Source organism: Patella vulgata, chromosome 1 (genome assembly GCF_932274485.2).
Source record: "Patella vulgata chromosome 1, xgPatVulg1.2, whole genome shotgun sequence".
Taxonomy (NCBI): domain Eukaryota; kingdom Metazoa; phylum Mollusca; class Gastropoda; family Patellidae; genus Patella; species Patella vulgata.
Genome location: NC_065879.2, coordinates 61,573,776 through 61,600,744, shown reverse-complemented (window position 1 = coordinate 61,600,744; position 26,969 = coordinate 61,573,776). Strand labels below are relative to the sequence as shown.

Genomic DNA, 26,969 nt, shown 5'->3' with positions numbered 1-26,969 from the left:
GTCTGAATTTCATGAAAATCGGACCAAAACTGCCGGACAAAATGGCCGCCCCTTTGTACGCAATTAGGGTAAACATCTGGTATATCAAAGTTGTAGACCCTCTAGATGCCACAATTTTGATCCGATTTTGATGAAACTTGAAATGCATATCGGATCGTAACTTCCTGAATCATGGCCTCTGATTGTACGAAAAATCACGTTTTTAGCTATCGCCCCTCTAGAGGTCACAATTATTATCCGATTTAAAAAAAAACGTTGAATATATCACTGTTACACTGTAAAGTTTGATGATTTCGCATTTTGTGAAAATCGGGCCAAAACTGTCGGACAAAATGGCCGCTCCTCGTACGCAAATAATGTAAACATCTGGTAAATCAAGGTTGTGTACCCTCTATAGAGGTCATAATTTTGATCCAATTTCGATGAAACTTGATATACATGTTTATAATCCAAATATATTGGTTCCTTTCTATATTCGCGCATATCAGACCGTAACTTCCTGAATTACATGTATGGCCCTTGATTGAACAAAAAATCGCGTTTTTAGCGTGTGGTCCCTGTAGAGGTCACAATTTTTATCTGATTTAAAGAAAACGTTGGAATATATCACCCTTACACACTAAAATCTTGGTTCCTTTTGCTAATTGCGGATACCCGAACTTAACGTCCTGGATTATGGCCAATGATTGTTTGAAAAATCGCATTTTTAGCTTGCTGATTCTCTAGAGGTCACAATTATTTTTGATTTTAAAAACCGTTTAAATACATCACCATAATGAAGGTTGAATTCGAATTTCGGGAAAATCGAAATGAAACTGCCCGACAAAATGGCCGCTCTTTGTACGCAAATTGTGTAGAACTAGAAGTGTGTAATACGAAGGTTGTGGACCCTTTAGAGGTCACAATTTTTATCCGATTTTGATGAAACAATATCCCAAAGATCTCTGTCCCTTTTGATATTTGCACATTTCAGGCCATAACTTTCTGGATTATTGCCCCTGATTGTACAAAAAATCACAATTGTTTTTAGCTTGTTCTCTATCCATCTCTTGCAAAATGTGAGCCTATCCTGCCTGGCAGCCGCTGGTTTATTCATACATGTATTATCATAATGTACTAATTTGTATCTAGTATAGTATTTAGTAAGTTTATTCTTCCCCATCTTGTAATCATAGAGCTAATGTTGAGATATAATTCATTTTGTGTTCAATAGTCAACCGTTTACTAACTGCAAACCAAAGTAAATTTACGAAACAACATACACTGGTAAGCTGATACCATTGACTAGTCATGGTCCAATATGGCTACTATCGATTTTACTGATATCAGATATTGACAGGGAAATATATCGGCCGATACCGATAATTACCAACCAATAGTGGTATTATTTACCCTGGAACCCGGAAACAAACAGGAAAGCAATGTTTTTTGAAGGAAAATATTATTGGGTCACACTTCCTCTGCTGGGTATTTCCACGGTAACAGACGTACCATTTGCACACTTTTCCCTTCCTATGAATAACATTTCTCAAAACTTGTATGATAAAAATCAATCATTTTGATTGACAATTGATAGATCTTAAATAGGGCCTCGAAATTAGTGCTATTAAAAATCTGACCAATCATCTTGGAACTTGCTAAGCAAAGCACAAATTGAAGTAATGGACGTACCAAATTTGAACCATATGGACGTTATATATCAAGAAATCTGTGAACCCAAAAGTTAGTAGTTGTTAACTTTCATATGAAACAAAGCCTGTTATAATGCACTCATTTTGACACCAAATCCAATTTGAAAAAATTGATTTTAAATAAAATTATTTGAATTAAATTACGGTAACGGACGTACCGTGAGTTTGGTAACGGACGTACCCATGCAAATTTCAATTTCAATATTGGACTTAAAACAATAAAACACAACAATACCATAATAATTTATTTTTCAAATCATTCCAACAATATCAATTCATTATTTGTATACAAGAAATAATACTGAAACAAGAGAAATATAAACAACTCCGTAATACTGCCATCAAGAAAAATCACATCAAACATAATAATAAACCCAAACTAATCATTATGTGAGTGCCTTCATGAATTCAGTCAAGAACATTGATCAGTCAAGATTTATGGCAAAAGTTTCTTTTATTTAAAGAAATTACTTTAATATTTCAACTCCAGGGAATGAAAAATATACCCTTCTCCCTTTCATTTCCAATGTTGGAGGATTAATTTTCTTAACTACATTGACTACATCTCCATGTTTTTCCATAACATCCACTTCAACATCATCTTTGATAATCTCTCCAGGAAAATGCTTTCCTCTGTATTGAACAGCCACCTACTCGTGCTCTGTCCAAATGGTATTTGTAGGTTCATCAACACCATGTACATGTATATTTGTAGATTCAACAAATATTTCATTTCCATTGGATTTGTAAATAGAGTATTGAACCCCTTCTAAAATATTCATTGATGTCATTGAACTTGAAGTTTTAATTAGTCCATCTTTAGAACCAGACATCACACAATGGATCTTTTAACTATGTGTTCCAGGAATGGCCTGTACAGTAGGCCTACTCCACCTGTCCTCTAAATTTTGTTTCGCCTTCTCAACAGCTGTTTTTGGCATATAATTAATGACAATGTTGGGATTAATTTTTTCGGCTACTTGAGCAACATGTTCTGTTGTCTTCATTGTCTCACTGCAAAGAATCCTAAGCCAAACCGACCTTTTCACTGTACCCCCTATCCCGTCCACCAGCCCCTTCCCATGAGACGTTGCATAAAAATTCCATATTATTTGTACATTGTACATTCTAAACCAAAACTCTAAATATGAAAAAAGAAACTTCAGTTTGAATTGAAATGAAGGGCCATCTGAAAAGAAATTCACTCTACAAATGTCAGGAAAATTTAATTTCAGATATTGCATAATATGTGATATGAAAATAAAAACAGCATATTTGTCATGATCCAAGTAGTCAGATATCAAAACCATGCTCCTGGTAACATCTTCATTGATCAAATAGTGCACTGTTTATGTACCCAATAGGCACTCTGAATTTCCTGTTTTCCGCAAAATCCACTTGAATCAAACAAGTTTTCCTGTCAACGTCTGCCTTCAATTGTTCAAAATGAGGAAAGCCTCAAGTTTTGTTTGCAGAAGTTTAGAAACTTCTGTTGGGCTACTATTCAGCTGCTGTTTCTCTACTCTTTTCTCTGGATTTCTGTTCCACTGGTGGTAGCATACTGAAAATTTTTTTCTCTGCACTCATTACAAGCTCCTTGACCTGCAATTGTGATCATCATCATTGCATACAACATTGTTAGTAAGAAGTTACATCCATAGAAGTAAGCATATTAGCATACGCATTACTAGGTTAGGACTTTCGGATGTAGAATTATGGGGGAAATTCCGCTCCATAGATTATAGGCTTGTCATGTTAATAAATGTCTAAAAAATAGTTTATTTTGTGTATGTTTAACTATTCTGCCAGGTTGGGGCTTAAAGAAAGATGATATTACATGTAGTAGTGAGTGAAGAGTTTACTTGCAGAAGAGATGTTATTAATTTATGAAGTTCATTCAGTACAGAATGTAGAATCAGTATTTGAAAGGTGATGATTTGTGGTGCGATCATTCAATGAATTCAATATATATATATATATAAATTAACATGTAACAAACATGTAAATGTTCAAAGTGCATGTAATTGTGTATGCATGATGTTTGCCATATGCCAGTAGTTTTATGACAAAATTAAAGTAGACCTACATCCTGTATAATAAAACTAAGACTACATGTACGATGAAGTTCCAATCATTAAATCGATTTTTTATTTGCATACATGTATGGGACATGTATTTATTGATTTACAAATATGTAAAAGATTTATTTATTGTCTTGCAGTTATATAGAGAATCTCCTTCCAGTCTTTTTTGATATAAAAAAATATCAACACAAGTTGATAAAGTAACAAAAAATGATGCTCTGCCGAGTTTTTTTTTACTTTATCAACAAGTGTTGATATTTTTTGATATCAAAAAAGACGAGTACGAAGGAGATTTTATTTATCACCCAATCCTTTCTTACATGCACAAATAGATAAATATAATTCTTTACTGTAGATTTCACTTTTACTGAACATTACGGCGTAGTGATACATCATTTTTTGACAGCAATTCAACCATTGCAAAGTCCTTTATATTGACCCAGTGTTTCCATCAAGGTCAATTAAATACAAATAGTTCATTTTTAACCAAAAAAAAGTTACTTTTAATAAAAAATGAACTGTTCTTTGAAAATAGTTCCTTTTCAACTGACCAATCAAATTCATGTTAAGCGATATATCTCCTAAGGAGATATCACAGTAGATTATGAAATTTATCACACAAGCGATATCTACTGTAGCATGTATTATTGGGTGATAAAATATATTATAACTGCAAGACAATAAATAAATCTTTAACATATTTGTAAATCAATAAATACATGTCCCATATTATAACTTGCAGGAGTACATGTACTATAAGGTTTTGATTTTAAGTCTATTTGTCGTGACAGTCAGTTGACTTTGCATTTGATTCTGCCACAGTATTATACGCAAATTGAGAGCAAACATTGGTACAGGATTTTAATGTTTCAAAATTAGGGTACAAAATGCATTTAATTTTTAGTTCTTCTGGACATTGATCAATAGATAGCCATTTGCAATTGAGTCTCTTAATGCCAAATTTCTTAATCCACTTATATGTCATAATCCTCACAGTGTTTCATTTGATTAGACCTAATTCCACTCAAACACTGCCGAACTCACCGCTGATTTCTGTCCAAATTATGACTGGTCCATAGTCAGATCAACGACCAATACATGTACATGTACATTACAGGGTAACAAAACCAATTTGGATTAACCAGAGCTTTATTTATATTAACATAAAAGTATATAAATACAGTCAAGGCTACATTACGTCATAACGTGTGAAATGTATAATGCTCAATTAAACAGCGTGTAGCAGAATATTGCTACATTGGGTAATCACCACATGTGGAATCTTCTGTTGGACCATGCAGCAGACAAACAATATTTTCATCATCCTATAATACCTTTAATAACTGTCCGTAGTTTTTGGGGAGACCCAATATCAAGGAGATGGACTGTCATGTTATGTAATGGAAATACGACTTCTAACATGGTAATCAGAAGAGATTTGAATGGAGATAGACACACCCTCGTCAAAACCACAAGTTTTCTCTCTTAGTATTTCAGTTGCTAGACAGGGATTTGTCAGCTATTGTTTCAGGAATATACTTCACTCTGATTAAAATACAAATCTATTTTTTGTTTCGTTTTTTATACGCCCATATTGAAATGTGGTTGTATTGTCGCCGCCCCCGTCCATGGCTAAAGTTAATATCCGATTGACTTTAAATTTATACACAGTGTTTAAGGTCATGAGACAAAAAATCCTATTGATTTTCAACGAATTATGATAATTACTGCCTGAGTTATGACCCTTGATCACTCTAAAAAATTTTGTGGAAGCTCTGGAGACTAAAGTTAATACATGTATCTGATAGACTTTAAATTTATACGCAGTGTTTAAGGTCATGAGACGAAGAATCCTATTGATTTTCATCGATTTTAGGTAATTACTGCCAGAGTTATGGCCCTTGATCATTTTAAAATATTTTACAGATGCGCTAGACGCTAAGGTTAATATCTGATTGACTTTACTTTGTAAATTTAATCAGTCACAGGTCATGAGATGAAGAAACCTATCATTTAAACATTTTTCAACGATTTCTGATGATTATGGCAATTGATATTAAACATACATCAGTGTTTTAATTAGATTGGAATATATACATGTACATGCGGGGCTAAAGTACTAAATGTATCATTCAAGTTTCTACAGTGCCTACATGTAATTTCATGAAACAAGGAATGGTTTTCAATGAATTTCGATAATTAATGTCTGTTATTACCCTTGATAATCAATTCTTATGGAAGCTCTACAGTCCACACTCCACAGGCTCAAGTTAATATCAAATCGAATTAAAAGTTATTAGAAAATCAAATTAAAATGTATAAGCTTATAGTTACACAGTGTTTAATTTACTATTCCTGGAAGAAGAATTTAAATCACTATGAAAACAGAACTTTGTTTTGCTTAGTTATAAGTTATTGTAATTTCACCTTTATGATATTTAGGTTTTATTAATGAAGTTTTATTTGTATACCAAAATTGAGAGCAATTAGTTGGGATAAGAAAGGATCAAAAGGTTCTTGACTAATTCATGTGAAATATTTATTACTTTAAAATTAAGATGTGAAATATTTATTAAATTAAACATATATTATGCAATAGCTAAATCTGTCTATTGCAGGTCTTTCTTTAGGCCTGAAATGTTATCTAAATTATTAATTAGACATTAATTAACTTATCCAGACCATAATCAACTCTAGATGGCATCGCTAGCCTGGGATCTTAAGTGGATATTGATCCGATTTACTGCATAACTTTCCTTCTCGATTAAACGATTAAATGGATAACCGAGACTGCTGTTTAACGTACATGTACTGACTTTAGTAATAATTAGTATTGGATCAATTTGAATGAAATTTTCAGCAAATTGCCTTTATGTTATCTAGTTTTTAATTATTACAGTGAGAACTGCCAACTCGTTAATCGAATCTCCCATGATGTATCTTTAAGATGTGAAATATTTATTAAATGAAGATGTGAAATTAAATGAAGATGTGAAATATTTATTAAATTTCATGTAAGATGTGAAATATTTATTAAATCAAAATGTGAAATATTTATTTTAAGTTAAGATGTCAAATATTTATTAAATTAAGATATTAAAATTATCTTGTCTTTTCAATAATTAATCCATGAGTACATTTAAAATAAATGCTTGAATAGACATGAATGATGATTTGTGTACATGCTTTTTATCTTCATGAGCTGACTAGGGATATTAGATAGGAGAAAATAAAAATTAGCAAACCTATTACTTGTTAACCAAGTAAAAAAAAAAATATTGGTCACTCAGATGTGAACAGGTGTAGATAACGAGTAATGTCAGGTGTTAAAAAGTGGGGTCATACCTGTACACTGACAGGTCAGAGGGTACAGGTATTCAGTAAATGATAAAAGAAACCATATTTATTTGGATTGAGTTCATGTTTTATGGGTGGATTATTTTGATATTCAATGCATTAAATTATCTAGAACTTATTATTTTTTCCCACTAAGGTTTGTTTCTTTCTGACTTAAGTTTCCCAAATGGATGATAAATTATAGAGTTTAGTTACACGTACCCTAGTTTATTAAGGCCTAACTTTGTTTATTTGGAAAAGACCAAAAAAAGTCTAAATTTTACATTTGGTGAAGTGAGCAGTAAAAAATGAAAAATAAAGTAATAAAATTAGTAAAACAAATCGTCATCAATAGGTTGGTAAATCCAGATAGCACAGGTTAAAAAGACTTTCCTAAAATTCAATATTTTGCTTTGGAGTCTGCTCCATGATGTAAAATAATAATTAAATCTTATAAAATTACAGATACATTTGTAGTCTCAAAGAATATGATGAATAGCTGCCTGAATGTCCTCCACAGTTTTTGGGACTTCCACTTATTCAAGTCCTGCTCATAAAATAGAATCTACAGATACCTACACATACATGTACCAACAATTTATATTAAAAAAAACCAATATAGTTTTACCTTTCAATTCAAGACTATTTATGTACAATTGGTTTTGTTAGGTTAGGTACATGTATAAGATTGAAGGGACCCTGTTGCTACACATGCAATCTCAACTTGTATTCCTAGTATCATTGAGGAGGCAGGTTAGGGGAGGTGGTCTATCCTCTGATGATGGGCATGTGTTACTTCATAATCTGTGTACAATGACAGAGCTCTTGCCTCATGGGTTGACCTCTGTATTCTTCATACAATGCTCATGTACATCATACATGTACATGTATGTACCATATGTACTGGACCATATTAACGTACAATGTACTGTAAATATCTACATGAAGTTTTGATACGCCCACATAGAAATGTGGTTGTATATTGCCGCCAGATGCCACCCCCATCCGTCCGTCCGTCATCCACAATTTCTTGTGAAGGCTCTACAGACTCATTTATCATCTGATTTCTTTTTAAATGGATATACTAAACAGCAAATAAAAGCTGTCAGTACGATTTCAAAATCAGAGAGGCACTTTAATCAAATCATTCTAGAAAACGAAAAAAGCTATTATCCAATCCGTATGAAATTTCTATGCATCATTTAAATTTGTGAAAGGAAGCATCCTATTGAATTTAATCAGTTTCCATTAATTACTTTTAGAATTGTGTCCCTTGTTTCATTTTGTTGAACCTTGATAAGTTATTATCCGATCAGTATGAAATTTATATGCATCAGTTAAATTGGTGAAACGAAGAAACGATTGAATTTCAGCAATTTCTGTTAATTATGGCCCTTGTTTTGTTTCACTTTGTTGGATCTTGTGAATGCTCGAACAACAAAAGTTATCTTCTGATCTGTTTGAAATTTATATGCATCATTTAAATTAGTGAACCAAAGAAGCCTATTGAATTTCCACAAATCCTGTCAAGTACTTCTAGAGTTATGGATCTTTACAATCTTAATCGATTCTTCATCTCCACCAGAAGATGTTGGTTTAAACAATATTTTGTTTCTATTATATTTGCCATGATTATTTACATACATACTGATATTGTGGATCTGAAAACAAGCCATAGCTTATAATAAATTCATCTCCATGTAAATTGTAAATTTCAATAACATTGCTAAAATGTACAAATTTCAAAGGTATTATATCTTACATTTTTTACAAATAAATAAATAAATATATTATAAATAAATCATCTTCATGGTCATCATCACCATCACCATCATCATCATCATCATTATTTAACATCAATCCCCATCACCTGCCAATTACATTAGATGTGTTGTAGATACTGACTGATCTGCAATTCTAATCTACATGTAATATTCTCATCTATGTTTTAAATCTTTGAGAGAACCTGATAATCTTTTGTATAATTTTTAAATACCCACATTTTAGGGCTCGACGATATTCTTGATAATGTCATTTTTTGCGGTATTCTTTTTTGTCTTTGATAAATATCGCTGTACCTAACACTTATTATACATTTTGTATGATTTTGTATTAATTTATACATAATAAAAAAACAAAAAATTCTGCATCCTGATTTAGATGGGTTCATTAGTTACCCCCCTTCCATTGATTGTAATAAGGTCTACCAAAAGATTGGGTAATTTAACCAATGTGCCCTCCTTTTTCAAATCAATGTAAACCACCCTTCCCAATATTTTCCACAATTAATATGTTTTAAGAAATAAATCAAATGGCATCTTGAAATCCTCATACTTGTAATTATAAGTGATGGAAGTAATTAATGTGTGTTTGTGGGTTGTTTGTTTTTTTTTAAGTTGAATTGATCAACTGTAAACAGTCAACATGTGTTTGTTATTATAAGACAAGCGAAATCTAATTTTAAACAGATCCTTCTGCCTAGTAGACTTTCCACTTACTTCAATTTATCATTCATATTTTCATATTTTGACTGAAAAGGAAAAGAAAAGTTACATGTTACTTAAAGATTCCTTAATATATTTTTGATTGCATAGGAACTTTAAAATTAGAAAATTGTCAGGATATAGCAAATTGTAATTTAACACAATTTGAAGAGATGTTCACTATCTCCATTTGTAACAAGTTACAAGATTTTTTTTTTTTTAGCGTCATACTTTTCTACTCCATCTGGGCTAATGAAAACAGGCATGCAATGTGCTATTAGGAAATTTTGCCTAGATGGTTCTTTTACATGTATGCCAATTTGTTCATGGGACCTAGTTTTTTTTGTCCTCATCCAAACCCCTGTGTCCTACACCATTGACAAGGGGAAACCGCAGTCAAACCCCTGGACGTCAAGATTAGTGAGCTAGTGCCTTACTCCAACAAGAAAAAGAAGCACATCTACATAGAATTAGAATGTTAATAAGTTAGATGATCATAATTATGTAATTTACTGTTGATGTGTTAGGAATTATAAAAGATTAAAAGATAATGACTTAAACATGCTGACATCTTTTTGAGTTATAAATGAGGAGATTAACAGGAGGTGTTTAATTGAAAGAAAAGGATGTTTGGATATGTACAATGTATCTAAAGGGGTTTTTAAGAGGCAAGAGAGGAAGTGCCATTGTCCTTATAAATCAAGCAGATACACAGCTTGAGGTCTGGACAAATAAACTCTACAATCATCTGCTCCTTGCTGTTTACCTGAAATCTGGCCAAAACTACAATCTCAACAATCAGCAGGCAGTTTCCTGTGTTGATACAGCTTCATTCATAGCTCACAGACGCAGTACTCAGTGGCCATTTTTTTCTCCTTTTAAGTTGGAAGGAGATTTCAGAATGTCTTTCATTCATTGAGAGTAGCGTAGAACACAAACGTTCATTCACCAACGAGAGAGGAAGTTAAAAACATGTGAAGATAAACTTATTGCGTAAATGTGAAAATTTGGGAATCAGATGTGAAAGACAGTTATTTTAACATATTCATTCAATTGCAAAGTGTGAATACAGTGATTAAGATTTAAGAAGTGATTTGTATAAGATGAGAATTTCCAAATTGTAATTCTTAGTATTCATATCAGGGATGTGTAATTTGCCAAAACGGTTTAAAGTGAAGGCTTAATTGCTGATTTAGTAATCTAGCTTGTATGAAGATAATGACTAGTTCTAGTGTTATTGAAAAAGTTAAATACAATATATAGGATGGATTTTACTCCTTTCATCTTAAGATCCATTTAAAAAAACTGTTTAAAGCTTATTCATAAACTTTGTCATGTTAAACAAATAAGATAGTATGCAATGATTTGCAATCTGAATACAAATACTCAGAGAGGATTTTTTTTGCTGAAATAATTATTTCAGTTCTAAAACTGGAAACTATTCATTTCTACATTAACTTAACCACCGAAAAATTCCAGTTATGCCTATCTTTTTTTTAAAACAATATTTTAAATTAGAAAAATTTGGATTGAGAAGAGTACAGTACATGTACTTAATAAATTTTCTTCCCAGCATGATTTGGTAGCAGACCAGGTTTGGGTCTGATTTATAACTGGCAGACATACAAATCAGAGGTCAAAGATAAATTTAACACAGTTTTAATTTTGGCAAATATTCAGTTCACTCCTAGAAAATCGGTTTATGAAGTTATGAAGCAGATATTGTCAAGTTTTTATGCATTTGAGGTTGGTTGTGAATTAGACATTTTGGTAAACAGATGGGAAGTTTATGGCCTTGTAAGAACATTGTTTAAATAGGACAGGTTTATTATTTATCCTGTCTATGGTTAGCTAATTGACTACTTGAAGAAATTATTATGCAGATTTCATCACCTTATGGTTATTAATTAGTGATAAGATTTACTTACCTCAGATTTAAAGATTTAACAACTACTGTGGTATGATGTAAGTAAGAGATACTAACCACAGGATTTAATTTTAATGAAAACTTTTGACGTCAATTTAATTTTATCATTGAGACTTTTATCAACATGTAGCACCAGTCACATAGAACTCTGTTTTTTATTTATTTTAAAAAAGTTCTGATAAAACCAGTTGCAAATTAAAAAAAAGTTAAATATGAAGAAAAAAGTGAAAAAACTCAAAGTTTCTGCAACCAATATGGATAAAATATTACAAGGTAAGATTTGGTGTGATGTCATACTGATACTACACTACATGTACATACTTCATGTACATGTACATGTATGTCATCTAGTCCAGACATTTTTCAAATACATCTACCAGTAGAATAGTTCACTGCTCAAGAAAGTTTTCCGACTGCCAATTGATGATTTTGACTTTTTATATGCCCATATTGAAATGTCATCCATCTGCTGTCCACAATTGCTTTTGGATGCTCTACTGCCTCTAGAGGCTAAAGTTAATACCAAATTGAATTTAAATTTATACACAGTGGTCATGAGATGAAGACGCCTATATTGATTTTGATTGGTTTACTTTCCCATTCCAGATGGACGATACTTGTCTCACTCTGCTTTAGTTTTATTTACCGTCTCGTTTAACATTTGTAATTTGTGGAAAAAATCAGTGCCTTTTCCATTGGACGCAATAGGAAGCCAATATTAAAGGAGGCAATCTGCTTTCAATTTTAAAAAAATATTGATTTATTATATAAAAAATCAGATTTTTTATCAAAATTTAAAAAAAAAAAAAACATGACTTTTTTTCCAAAATCTGAATAAAGATGTCTTCTTATATCTGCATGTACCAGATTAAATATAGGTAGGAATTGTAATGGAATTACTGTTTAATATGACTATCAAGTATTGCGCATGTGCAGGTTAGCCAGTACCTTCAAATGGTACTGTGAAGGTTATTTTTGATAGTTATATATTTATCAATAATGGATGTGATAGATTTTTGATCTAATGTTTGTGCGTGATCACCAGGATCATTCTTATGTGAAAGATGTATTGCTTTTTCATTTTGACTTATCTATCATGGAGAGGTTTACATTGTGTTGATCGGCTGTCAACTGTCAAAAATTCAAAATGGCTGGCCACGATGGGCCTGCTGTTAGCAACCTTTATTGACAAATTGTTTTTATACGCCCACATTGAAATGTGGTCGTATAGTGTCGTCGTCCCCGTCCGGCGTCCACAATTGCTTGTGGACGCTCTAGGGGCTAAAGTAAATATCCGATTGACTTTAAATTTATATACAGTGTTTAAGGCCACAAGACGAAGAAGCCTATTGATTTCCAGCGATTTCCGATAATTACTGCCAGAGTTATGGCCCTTGATCACTTCAAAAAATCTTGTGGACGCTCTAGAGGCCAAAGTTAATATCCAATTGACTTTAAATTTATACACAGTGTTTAAGGTCAGGAGACGAAGAAGCCTATTGATTTTCAGTGATTTCCGATAATTACTGCCAGAGTTATGGCCCTTGATCACTTCAAAAAATTTTGTGGACGCTCTAGAGGCCAAAGTTAATATCCGATTGACTTTAAATTTATACACAGTGTTTAAGGTCATGAGACGAAGAATCCTATTGATTTTCAGCGATTTCCGATAATTAGTGCCAGAGTAATGGCCCTTGATCACTTCAAAAAATCTTGTGGACGCTCTAGAGGCCAAAGTTAATATCCGATTGACTTTAAATTTATACACAGTGTTTAAGGTCATGAGACAAAGAAGCCTATTGATTTTCAGCGATTTCTGATAATTAGTGCCAGAGTAATGGCCCTTGATCACTTCAAAAAATCTTGTGGACGCTCTAGAGGCCAAAGTTAATATCCGATTGACTTTAAATTTATACACAGTGTTTAAGGTCATGAGACAAAGAAGCCTATTGATTTTCAGCGATTTCCGATAATTACTGCCAGAGTTATGGCCCTTGATCACTTCAAAAAATCTTGTGGATGCTCTAGAGGTGAAAGTTAATATCCGATTGACTTTAAATTTATACACAGTGTTTAAGACCTTGAGACGAACAAGTATATTGATTTTCAATGAATTTTTATGACTTGGAACAGCTAAATCCATGATACAGTATTAACATTTTTGTATACAAATCGTTAGCATGGGGCAGAACTTTATAAAAACCAAACAAATTTTAATGGTTTTCTGTATTAGATTTTAGTGTATTATAAATGTTTCATTACCGAAAAAAGTAAAAATATCTGACAACTCTTGTTTACTGCCCGGACGATTTAGCTGCTGTGGGCGTACATGTATGTTTCGTTGCCTGGCAACCTATCTTTATATCTGCAACTATTATTGTAAGCGCCTTAGTGGCTGACTGTGCCTTGTTGTGCTCTGTGTTTTTTGTGCCTGTGTTTTATTGTGGATTTTGATATACAAATATATAATGCGCAGACGTGGCATAGTCGTTACTTTCAAATAATTGTAAAACAAATTTTCAATAATTTATATATTTGTGGATAAATTATGTGATAGATTTCAGTTCTATTGTTGTGCATGTGGAACGTTTTGATGCGAAATAGTGTTTGCTGTTTAATGTAACAATTGTGAAGATCGCCTTTCCATTAAGAATTTAGGCCTAATTTTAGGAAACCTAGGTTGAAGACATTATGTAAGTGCCTAGGAGTAGGAGGCAGCTGTGTATTTGTTCTGCATGTGGTTGTTTTTTTCCCCCGCCTTTCAGAGAAAGCAGGCGACTATTAATATGGGTTTGTCTGTCTGTCCATCTGTCTGTCACACTTTTTGGGACACAATAACACTTCTTCTAATTCAGCTAGAATGTTCAAACTTGGTGATGGTGTTCATAAGGTCAATGCCTTGATGGAGACGGAGTTAGAGATAAGCAATTTGATTGGTTGATGCTTTGGGACACGATAACTTTAGTTCTAATTGAGTGAGAGTGATGACACTTGGTGTATAGTTTTATCACATCAATACCTTGACTAACTGCTGAGGGTAAGCAGAGCGATAACCAATTTGATTGGTTGAGACTTTGGAACACAATAACTCCCCTTCTAATTGAGGTAGGATGTTCAAACTTGGTGCAGGCGTTCATTAGGTGAATGCCTTGGAGTTCGATGATGAACATTGTCTGCTTACGGTAAGCAGATATAAGCAATCTGATTGATTGATGCTTTGGGGCACAATAACTTTGGTTACAATTAAGTGGGAGCAATGAAACTCCAAGTATAGATTCATTTTGTCATTACCTTGACTAAGTTCGATGATGAGAATTTTCTGCTTATACTTAGACTAAGGAGGGATAAGCAATTTGATTGGTCAAAACTTTAGAAGATAACAACTCCTTTTAAACTTGATGTAATTGTTCATTAAGTGAATGTCTTGACTGAGTTCAATGATTAACATTTCGAGCTAAAGCTAAGCAGAGCTAAGCCATTTCATTGGTCGATGCTTTGCGACAAGATAACTTTGATTCTATCTGATAGAGAGTGATGAAACTTAGTGTATAGTTGATAATCAGTTTGATTGCCCGATACTTTTGAAAAAGATAATTGTGCGATTAATTATTTATTTTGGGATTTCGGCGGGGACATCAGCCTCACTGTTGGCTTTTTTTTTGTATTTCTGTGCCAAATGGTGCTTCTTGTTTAAAATAGTAACTCAGAATGCAGTATTTCATCAAAATGTTTCATAATAATTTGTATCTATTGTGGCTAGTGAGCTATCTGAATCAACTCACCTGATATCAAGCACAGCTGAACTCTTACAACAATAACCTTCAAGCCGAATCGCACTGTTTTAATAATAATAATAATAATGGCGTGAGGAGTGGAAAGCAGTTGGTTAAAAAGATTAATGTTTTAAATCCAACTATTACCATAGTATTAGAAATGATGCAGTAAAAAGACACAGAACAGTGATCAACAGCATTGATATTAATGCAGTAATAGGGAGAAATAAACAGAGAGGTTTAAAAGTTATCACCACCAACAGACCTTATGAACCTCTAAACACTAATCCACCTCAAACTCTATCAAAAATCACATAAAGGTAGATCAAAAACTTTACAACAAAACGGAAAATAAACAACAATCTTATGCAAATTAGAAAATGAAGCGTCGGTTTTAACAACTTTGTAAGGAATAAAACAACAATTTTATCTGATTATATTTTGAAAATTCAATTGATATTTGTGGAATAACTGAAACGTGGCTCAACAATTGCAGCTTTAGTACTCAATGGATATTCTATACAACATTGCGCTACAGGTTCGCTTGGAGGAGATGTACATGTAGCATTTATATTTAAGTAATCTATTAAGTGTAAGAAAATTGATATTGGAGATAAACAATATCAAAAAAAAAAAATATTTACAGAAACAATGGTAATGATATTGAACTCGCAAATTTATTCTCAGATTTCTTTCAAATAAAAATACAGAAAAATGAACTGAACTTGATTATTTAAATAAAACTGTTATGGACTTTAACGCTCATGATTTTGATAAGTTAAAAAATTCTGTTTATTTAGAAAATTTTAACTTGGTTAGTGAAGCTTTTGTTTTAAAGCTACATGTAATTAAATCATCTGCTCCTAAATCTTGTTGATTAGATCCTGTTTCAACTCCTGTTCTTAAGGACTTTCTAGACGAAGTTATTCCAGTTTTTACCAATATTATTAATTCTTTGTATATCATCTTCTACTATTCCCAAGGTTTTCAAAGTCTACACTGGATCCTAATATGTTTTTAAAAATTACAGACCTGTCTGTAACTTAAGTTTTATTTCTAAAATATTAGAGAAATGTATTGCTTCTCAGATAAAGGCCCATCCAGATGATTTATCTGCTGCTTTCAACACAGATCCTTCTCTTCTTTTATAAGTAGACTTCTTTTTAAATTCTGTATTTGTGGCTCTGCATTAAATCTTTTAGAAAGCTATCTTGTGGGTAGAAAACAGTGTATTTTAGTTAATTGTAAATCGTCACATAAATCTGTTTTGTCATCTGGGGTTCCTTAAGGTTCTCTTCTTGGTCCAATTTGTTTAACCTTAATACGTCACCATTAGGTGATATTGTCAGAAAATATGGTCTCACTTTTCATTTGTAAACCAATGATACTCAATTACATATTTCATTTACACCTAATTGTCCATCAACTTGAGAACTGTATTAGTGAAATTAGAAAATGGCTGTCAAAGAACTTTCTAAAATTGAATCATGATAAAACCGAATATTTGTTATTAGGCTCAAGGCATCAATTAAGTAACCCCGCTGTTGTATTTGGTAATTGTGATATATTTTCATCTTAATCTTATTCTGCCCATAATATTGGCATAATCTTTGATAGTTTTATGGTTATGGGAGCTCAAGTAAATGTCTATAAATTGTGCTATTTTAATATCAGAAATATAGGTAAAATATGTAAATTATGAATTGTAGAGGTCACTGCTACTTGTTAATTTTCTAGTCACATCCCGATTAGATAACTTGCATCTAGACTTGTTTCTTTAACTAAGAAATTCAATCACATAACTCCTGTTTTATATAATTTACACTGGTTACCTGTTAAAGCTACAATTTCATATTTTTAAGTTATATTTTTAAAATTACTAAAATAAAGCCTTGAAATAGATGGTATCAATAAACCGTCCTACCTTGTTAAAGAATAATCCTATTAATCCTATAATTCACTATTGCCAGCTGAGAAATTGGCAAAAATATCATTTTCAACTTCAAATTCCAACGTTTGAAGGTAGCTAATGCATGGAGGCAATAGGAAAACAAGGGAGGTAATTGTGTTATCATTTCCTGTGTCAATGTTTTTTAAGGGTGGGAAATAATGCCCATGGTCGTATAATAGTGAGTTGATCACCTATTGAGAAAAAGACATAGAAATAATTATGTTTTGACGTTCTTAGAAAATATGAAATTCTCGCTTTAAGTATTGAATTGATTTTAAAATTTTATTACTTTTAAATGTTTAAATAATTTAGCTCCTGTTTACATGTACCTCTCAGATCTTTAAGAACTTTAAACACCTGGCCGAACATTACATACATTAGATAAACTACTTTTAAAGTCCAAAACTGTTCAACAAGTCTCTTATGGTCAGCGCTCTTTTAGTTATCAAGCACATGTTTTATGGAATAATCTACCATTTTGTTTTAAGTTGTTGTACATCTCTACAATTTATATACATGTACAACAAATGAGAGAAATATGCTGTGGATAATTTTATATTTATCTTCATTTCGACATCAGTGTGTTTTTTATAGTGCATGGTAATACATGTGAGCTACTGGAATGGTTTTTCTACAGCCAATTCAGCTATTTTGATTTTTTTTAAGTAGCCAAAAGGATATATTTCAGTAATATAATTATCATAAGCCTTACTAATATTCATTTTAGGCCCAATACCGGTATATAATTTTTATGTACACCATGCTGACAAAGTGGTATAGACACGTGAATTCACAATACCCTACCATGAATAAAAAACATGAAATATGAATTTATTTTGCAAAGTTTTCGTGCGTTATTAAAAATGACCGACAGTGAAAATTTTGAAGTGGAAGCCCAGGTTTCAAATATAATTTAAAAAGTTTGAACTGAACACAAGGTTGATTCAGACACAGATTTTTTGTCGTGGATTTGCCCAGAGTGGTTTGAAACAATTTCACTCCGTTAATTTAAAGAAGTAATCTTATACATATAGTTCATTATTCTAGATTACATGTATGTATTAATATCTATATATTTTCTTTTCTTTTTTTCAGAATGGCTAAAAATGGCCAATTGCGAGCTGCCCACAACAACGTCCCTTAAACAGAAACTGGAGGACGAATTCCTCTCATGTAAAATTTGTTTGGAGCCGTTTAAACGACCAAAAGCTCTGCCATGTCTACACACTTTCTGTGAAAATTGTTTGAAAGACTATGTGCGCCGTAATCCTGGCAACAAGCCTGGTTATTTCCCTTGTCCCATGTGTCGGAAGGATACATATGTTCCATTACAAGGAGTTGAGGAATTCCCCGATAATTTCTTTGTGTTGAGTCTATCGGACACATTACAAGAAAATACAGTCTTTTCACCTCACAGTATACCAGTCTCACCGCCAAAACATATTTGTCCACCTTCTCCTAAAGAGAAAAAACTACGAACACACGAGTAAGACTTTTTTATTATTTCTAGTAGATCATATTTTCTAATTTGTATTCTCCTAGTGAGTCATTCGGTTTCAAATAAACTAAAAAAATGGAAAAAGTAAGCTGTACCCTGTCTAATTTTCCAAGAATTTGCTTTGTAATTTGTATGCTCATTTTTCATGAAAAGACAAATTTCAATTTGATAGGATTAGGAGAAGTAACTGTTCCTGAGATAATTTTATAACACACTGAATTTTGAAGATTTTGGCCTAAAAGAACATGGCTGCCAAGATTCAAATGCCTATACATGTAGCTCAGTAACCAATTGCACGTTCCAGAGTTACCCCACCCATTTTTGAAAACCTTGTGAGCGCAGTGGCTATCTTTATTATTACACAAGTCATTCGTCGTATTTCTGGATTGATTTTTGTAACTAACCATATTGCAATTTTATGGTAAAATACATATTTATTCTAGCTGGTATTTCGGCAAAGTGACAAGAAATGCATCCGAAGAATGGTTGTTATTACCAGATTATCCCAAGGGGACTTTTTTGATACGACAGGGTGAACAATCTCCAGGTAAGTTTTATTATTCAACGGACTGAACAATCTCAGCATTTGATTCTGAGATCGGTTGCTCTTGTCTGTCTGATGATATTCAGTCATTTGATATTGGATATCAGAAGTACATTGTCCTCAAAAGACCATTGCCGAGGAAAATTTAGAAAAAAAAAAAATGAAAGTTTGAATACTTTTGGGAAGGGTGGAAGACAAGGCTACATATTTCTTTTTGCCCAAATTGAATTAATATTTGTAGAATTATGCTGCTTTTTTGCCGAAACCTCAGTGCAATAGTGGCCAGATTTTTTTGGAAACGTTCAGGAAGCTTGCATTGTGACAAAACGAGGATCCCTATTTCTTTTTGTCAAAATCTGATAAATATTTTTAGAATTATGACCCTTTGTTTGCCAAAACCTGTACACACTGCTTGTAATGGTTGTCAGCATGATAGAGGCCAGAGTTTTGATCAGATTTTTATACGCCCACAATTTCATGTGGATATGTACATGTATATTGTTGTCGCCCCTGTCCGTCCATGTGTCCGTTCACAATTTGTCTGTGGACGCTCTACAGGGTCACAATTTTTATCAGATTTTGATGAAACTTCAAATATAGGTGTATCTCGCACAGATCTCAGATCTTTTCGAAATTGGCATGTACATGTATTGGACCGTAACTTCGTGGATTATGGCCCCTGATTGTACAAAAAATCATGTTTTTAGCTTGTGGACACTCTAGAGGTCGCAGGTTTTATCCAATTTTGATGAAACTTGAAATGTATGTTTATAACCCAAAGATCTCGGGCCCTTTCGATATTTGTGCATTTCAGACCATAACTTTCTGGATTATGGCCCCTGATTGTTTGAAAAATTGCTTTTGTTTTTAGCTTGTTCTCCATCCATCTCTTGCAAAATGTCGGCGTATCTTGCCTGGCAACCGCTGGTTAGTCTAGGCTACAGATTTGTACAGATCTATTTATTGAGAGAGAGAGAAAGATCTCCAGTCGACACATACTAGGTCACTTCGGGACTAACACATGGTTCTATTTTATTTCAATAATTCACTTGCGCGTAGGGAGGGGTTTTTAGCAGTGGGAGGAAACTGGAGGACCCGGAGAAATTCCAAGAGGTTGGATAAGGCGACCCTACTCCTTGTCACGTACAACCGGGGAATCAAAACAGTGCCAGTTGACTCAATGACAGACCTTATGATACAGATTGCACGCGCTAACCATTCGACCCCCCCCCCCCCCTGTCGTCCACACTTTCTTGTGAACACTCTACAGACTACATTTATCATTTGATTGTTTTGAAATTGATATACGTTAACATATTTAATTTCAATAATTTCCGTTAATTTCTTCTTGAGTTATGGCCCTTGTTTCATTTTATTGCATCTTTATGAACGCTCTAACGACAAAAATTATCATCCTATCTGTATGAAATTTATAGGCATCTTTTAAATTAGTGAGACGGAGAAGCAATTTCCATTAATTATGTCTAAGTTATGCCCCTTGTTTCACTGTCGAACCCTTTGAATGCTCTAACAACAAAAGTTATCATCCGATCTGTATGAAATTTGTATGCATTATTTAAAGTGGTGAAACAAAGAAGCCCTTGTTAGACTTTTTCGAACACTGTGAACGCTCTAATGACAAAAGTTATCATCCGATCAGTATGACATTTATATTACGTCTAAAGTTATGACAGTTGTTTTACTTTGTTGAACTTTGTGAACGTACGAACGACAAAAGTTATCATCCGATCTGTATAAAATTTATATGCATCATTTAAATTAGTGAAACGAAGAAGCCTATTTAATTTTTGTTAATTAGTTCTAGAGTTATAGCCCTTGTTTGACTTTGTAGAACCTTGTGAACGCTCTAACATTGAAAGTTATTATTCGATCTGTATGAAATGGTCTTGTACCTATAAATAAATAACTATGCGACAACCCTTATTGACCACTCGGACGACTGAGCTGCTGTGGGCGTAAGGTTAGTTGCTTGGCAACCTATCTTTCAAATTTGGTGTGAAGCATTGGGATAGGGAGAAAACGACGCCCAAACCCTTATCAAATTACACTGCCCCACAACGAGTCGTTAATCAGTTATCCCCGTTTTTCCGAAACCTTGTTAATGCAATAGATTGTACAGTTTTTAACAGATTTTTTTCTCAAATTTGGAGTGAAGTATTAGGGTCATGAGAGGACGAACAGGGTAATTATATAGACAAGCAATAACAAACCATTGTTGATTTTCCCGGTTCCTCTGTCAATCTATTGCAAAATGTGGGCATACATATCTTGAATGTTGACAGCATTTAACCAGCATTAGGGACGATGAGAGGATGGACCTTATTGATTTGCCAGTTCACCTTCCATATCTTGGAAAATGTGGACATCTGTGCAGCCGCTTATTTAAAAGCCATACAGTTTTTATCTGCCCCAAGCTTGAATATTTACTGCCACAGTTGGACTTCAAACCCCATTCTTCTATCCTTGTGCTTGTTAAAGATTGAAATATTGTACTTACCGTATATATTATATTGTGTATATTATGACCTTGTATATTTTAGATACATACACATTGAGTGTAAGAGATTGTGATGAAATACGTGGTTACCTTGTTAAACACTATAAAATTATTGCACGCAAGGCTGAAGGGAACTCGCATTTATTTTTTATTACACAGAAACGGGTTTTCTCTTCCTTATTAGAATTAGTGGATCATTATATGGGTAAGTTGTTTTAAATACTATTTTCAACGAAACCAACACTTGTTTGATTATAAATGTGAACCATGGTGCCTCAGTGAGTAAAGCACTGACTCACTAACCAGGATGTCTAGTGTTGGTAGAGAAAGGTACCCATGATTAGTTCTGTACGAAGGATGGTCTGACAAGGAACAAGGAGTCTAATCTTTCGGATGGGACATAAAACAGAGGTCCCTATCTATACACATTAAATAACTCTTGATGTGTTACACAACACACAGATTTATATTTGTGTTTATAAAGAACACTGTTAAAACAAATATTTTTTAACATGAGGGGTATATATATTCACTGTAACTACTGTAAGTATTTGTGAATACACAGTAGACTGTCTTTAATTGATTTTTCTTCAATTTCGATGTAAAATGAAATGGGGTTTAATATCCTACTGTTCTGCTCTGACTCGGCTAATGAAAACGGGTAAATTCAATGTGATTTTCCTTCTTCTCCGCCTATCTTAAAATTCCAAAATGTAGGCGTCTCTTGTTTGGCAACCGCTTGTTGACAGAATTCAATTCAATTTGGATTGTTTGTGTATTTCAAGGAACAAATCTGATTACCAGTACAATAAAAAAATAATAAAAATGAATGGAAATCAGTTCATATTCACTCATATTACATTAATATATGCTTTTTGACCCATTTTCGTCCATTTTAGTTTTCAAAGAATAGAGATTTAGCTCCTTTAACACTGAATGAATACACTACGGTTAATAATAATTGGTTTATATAAATTGACATATATCGTAAGATTTGTCATATATTCTGAAGTAAACAAAGTACTTAAAAATTGTTGATATTTTTTTTACAGAAATCCCAGATGGGTTATGTTGTAGATTAACCCAGGTATGTAATAAACCCAGATCATTACTATGGGCGATGGAACGCGGTAAGGAAGATGAGTTTGCCACAGAAAGAAGCCAAGTTTCTTTTATTAAAAAGGTTGGCAGTGGACAGTTTGCAGATGTCTATTTGGGTAAGTTTCTGGTTATTTGGTTTACTTTTAAATTAGTAATAATCATGGCCATCTTAAAATGAAAATATGTGATGTATCCTGTTTTGTGGTATAGTAACTAAGGCTTCTTTTGTCTACATCAAGGAAATGATATGGCAGGTGTTTTAGAAAGAAAAAGTACACAACCCCTGTCAGTATTTAAAGTGGTCGGTTGACATTGGTTTTCACAAGGCAAAGTTATTTAGTTAAAAGCAACCTTGCAAAATTGCCTATTGTCTGCGATATCACCTCGGTGGAAGCAGACGTAAAATACAACTAACTCATCATCATTGCCTATGAAAGTCATGGGGTTCGTTCATAGGTTTGTGAGCGACCAGGTCATTATACCCCATTTCATTTCATTGTCATTTGTGTCTTGACTGATAAGAAGTAAAGTGTAAGATATTGTACAATTTAAAGGAAAGGATATAAAAACAAGCCAAGAATGTTTACATTATTAATTAGTGCCCTTGATTGGTAACCGTACCATTTATATATGATATATGAAAAAGACAAAGCAACATTATAAACTTTAGTTACAAGAAATAAATACTCTGGTTTCTGCCCTTTTTAAAGAACCCAACATGGAAGTGGATTATTAGAATAAACAAAAATATATAGTTCTTGATTAGTGTTACGATGAGGTTAATACTCTAAAATATATTATTTTTTGTTACGTCTTCAGATTCTAAAATATATTGTATGTTGGTTTTTTTTCACAGGTAAAATAGGTCAGTCTGTAGATGTAGCTGTCAAAGTTCAAAATCGTGATTGTGTATCCACGGCAGCATTTTTAGATGAAGCTCAGATTCTAAAGACATTACAACATCCTAATATTATTCGTTTAAAGGGAATTTGTAGTGGCCTTGAACCTGTATTTATATTAACAGAGTATATGTGTAATGGCCGTCTGTCATTGTATCTACGAGAGGGTTCTGGGAAGGATTTAACCCAACATCAGTTAATACGAATTGGAGCACAGGTAAATATTCCTTCCAAATCAGTAGAGCACTGGAACTTGGGTACCATTTACTTGTTTCTTTCTAACGTGAGAAACTATACATATGGTTTACTTTCAAATTATCGTTTGATAGTAGTTACAACAATTTTATACACGTAACCTCCAAAAATCATATACTTGTACGTTTGTGTAGTTGACCGTGTAATTGAGACGTGTATTAATCATGTCCCGTTTATTTATCTATTAGATGAACCGTTTAATTTCCTGGGATGCGTTTAGACGTTGACTCATTATCGTGTGAATATTGATAAATTACAACATGACATGAGTCACATGACATATTTCTGTTTATTTTGGATTACTGTAACTTGTACAGATCTTTATATAGAAAAGATGTTGTCCATTATTAGACAATAATAATTTGTTAAAAAAAAAGAGGTTTATTTGTCTGTTTTTTGGAGTAACTGTTGACATCAAAAATGACACACACTCTCTACTAAAATTTAGAGACGTCAGTCACTCAGATAAGATGCATATCTATTATGATTAGGATGCTATGGTACAATTTGTATCCTGATTTATGACCACGTCACAATGTTGACTGTAGAAGTGGATTTAGATCTACTTTCATTTTGTTGTGGGGCGAAATCGTGGTGCCTTGCCATGTACATGTAATTGGCTCATGCACAGGAGAGCACCATACGTACTGTTGGGTCTACCAGAACGGCCCTTTACGTTAATAGTCTGTTAATGTTTTTTGCAGCAATTGACTAATGAGGGATGGTGACCCAAATGTCCTGCAGACTGCTTCACATCTTAGCATTCCTGATGCCAATAATTGCAAACCCCATTGCTGTAGTGAGTTGTCATGGTCCCATTGTGGAATACAGTCCGTGAACACAGCCATTTTAAAACTTTCCCAATTACAATGGCTGATTTACCAAACATGCTTTTCATGATTGAAGGGGTTCATGCTTTCCTTGCACCGTAGGTCTGTTGCACTGGCAGCTTTCACTGTTATGTATGTGGGACAGAATACGTTAAAAATTTTATTTCACTTTCGCATATATTTATTTAGATGATAAATTTCTCTGTAGCACATAAACATTTGGATGTTGTGATACTCTTTTCTCTGTTTATATACAACAATCAAAAGCCAGTACTGCATCGAAAATGTTAACAACTCAAAAGTACGCATCTGACAACACAGGTGCATTATGGTAGTCTTATTTATTATAGTAAACATGTCTGACTAACTAACATCGTCTACTGCAGTGTTATTGTTCTAACTTTATCTGAAGTCATGATTCAAGTGCATATTTACGAGAAAAAAAGAACCATAAAAAAACTAATGTAAACTAGGTTATTATTATGATTTTGTACATTTTTTTCAGATTGCAGATGCAATGGCATATATGGAGAAGGAGAGGTTCGTCCATAGAAATCTTGGAGCGAGAAATATCTTGGTAGGAGAACAGAATCGCGTAAAGATTGCTGGTTTCGGTATGACTAAAGCTACAAACAATCCAGACTTTAACTTCAGAAGAGGTTAGGAAGAATTAAATATTTCAAACAAATCATATCGTATAGAAATAACTTCATTACTCATTAAATTTCTCTATTTTCTGAGACATTTTTTTGTCATTCAACAAAGTTTTTAGCTATCTAAGATAAATCTTGTATCATTGTACACTTTAAATAGTAAGTGGCGGAGAACGACACCACACACAAACAAACAGCAACACATATGACTTACCCACAGACAAGACATACAATACACCAACATAAGCAATGAACAACAAAAGTATTATCAAATCGAGTGAACCGATCAGCGGGCCAACCGTAAATGTTACTGCACTGTACAATCCTAGGCCTGAAAAGATACAGACTTTATTGAAATATGGGATGCAATCCACCTAAAAAAGGGAATATTTCCCAAAAATTGTATAATACCACAATGTTATCAAGGTATTTCAGTGTTAGTAATTTGAAGAAAATGGTTTATAACTATTCAGCCTAGGATAATAATAATCAATAGGGTTTATTATACAAAGTCATGTCAAAAGTCATTTTTAGTCAAAAATTGGGTTGTTAACTCTAAACAATTTTATACCTCCCTGTCCATCGGTCATCCACAATTGCTTGTGGATGCTCTAGAGGCTAAAGTTAATATTTAATTGACTTTAAATTCATACATAGTGTTTAAGGTCATGAAATGAAGACACCGATTACATGTATTACTGTCAGGGTTATGTCCCTAGATTGATCACTTTGAAAAATCTTGTGGCCACTCTTAGAGACTGAAGTTCTTATCCGATTGACTTGAAATTGTGAAAGGTCATGAAGTTAAGATGCATTTTGTTACAGAGTTATGTCCCTTGATCTCTTTGAAATATCTTGTCTAGTTATTCATCAGATTTCAATTAAAATGATTTTCAGCAATTTCTGATCATTACTGCCCTTGATCACCTTGAAAAATATTGTGGACGCTCTGGGGGCTAAAGGTAATATCAGATTGAATTAAAATGTATACATAATGTCATTAGATGAAGAAGCCTATAGATTTTCAGTGATTAATGACAGAATTATGATTTTCAGCAATTTCTGATCATTACTGCCCTTGATCACCTTGAAAAATCTTGTGGATGCTCTAGAGGCTTAAATTATCATCCGATTTACTTGAAATTTATACACAATGTTACAAGGTCATGAGGGGAGCCACCATGGCTAAGTGGGTAGGACGCTGGCTCGCTAGCCTGGAGGTCGCATGTTCGATCCCTGCATTGGCCTAGAAAGTTCATTGTGATTTTCCAGCATGGTTTCCCCTTGTCAGTGGTGCAGGACAGAGGGCCTGACAAGGACAGTTGTCTAGTCATTCAGATGGGACGAAAAACCGAGGTCCCGTGTAAACATTGGCGTGCACGTAAAAGATCCCTTGGCAGTTGGAATTCGATATAAGAGTCGGCCA

The 26,969-nt window shown here is 33.3% G+C and overlaps 1 protein-coding gene across 2 annotated transcripts in view; it reads left to right on the top strand.

The window, feature by feature from the left end:
• Positions 1 to 26,969, top strand: part of LOC126831351 (tyrosine-protein kinase SRK2) — a 44,143-nt gene that overhangs the window by 6,625 nt on the left and 10,549 nt on the right. Inside the window, exons 1-7 of one of the 2 annotated variants that reach the window (XM_050561923.2) lie at positions 11,711 to 11,794; positions 18,341 to 18,731; positions 19,187 to 19,290; positions 21,849 to 22,010; positions 22,858 to 23,022; positions 23,763 to 24,022; positions 25,396 to 25,549. In XM_050561923.2, the coding sequence (XP_050417880.1) occupies positions 11,734 to 11,794; positions 18,341 to 18,731; positions 19,187 to 19,290; positions 21,849 to 22,010; positions 22,858 to 23,022; positions 23,763 to 24,022; positions 25,396 to 25,549 (1,297 nt within the window). In that variant the 5' untranslated portion in view covers positions 11,711 to 11,733. Of the gene's footprint in view, positions 1 to 11,710; positions 11,795 to 18,340; positions 18,732 to 19,186; positions 19,291 to 21,848; positions 22,011 to 22,857; positions 23,023 to 23,762; positions 24,023 to 25,395; positions 25,550 to 26,969 lie in introns of those variants that run through there. The other variant, XM_050561924.2, reaches the window with a different exon arrangement.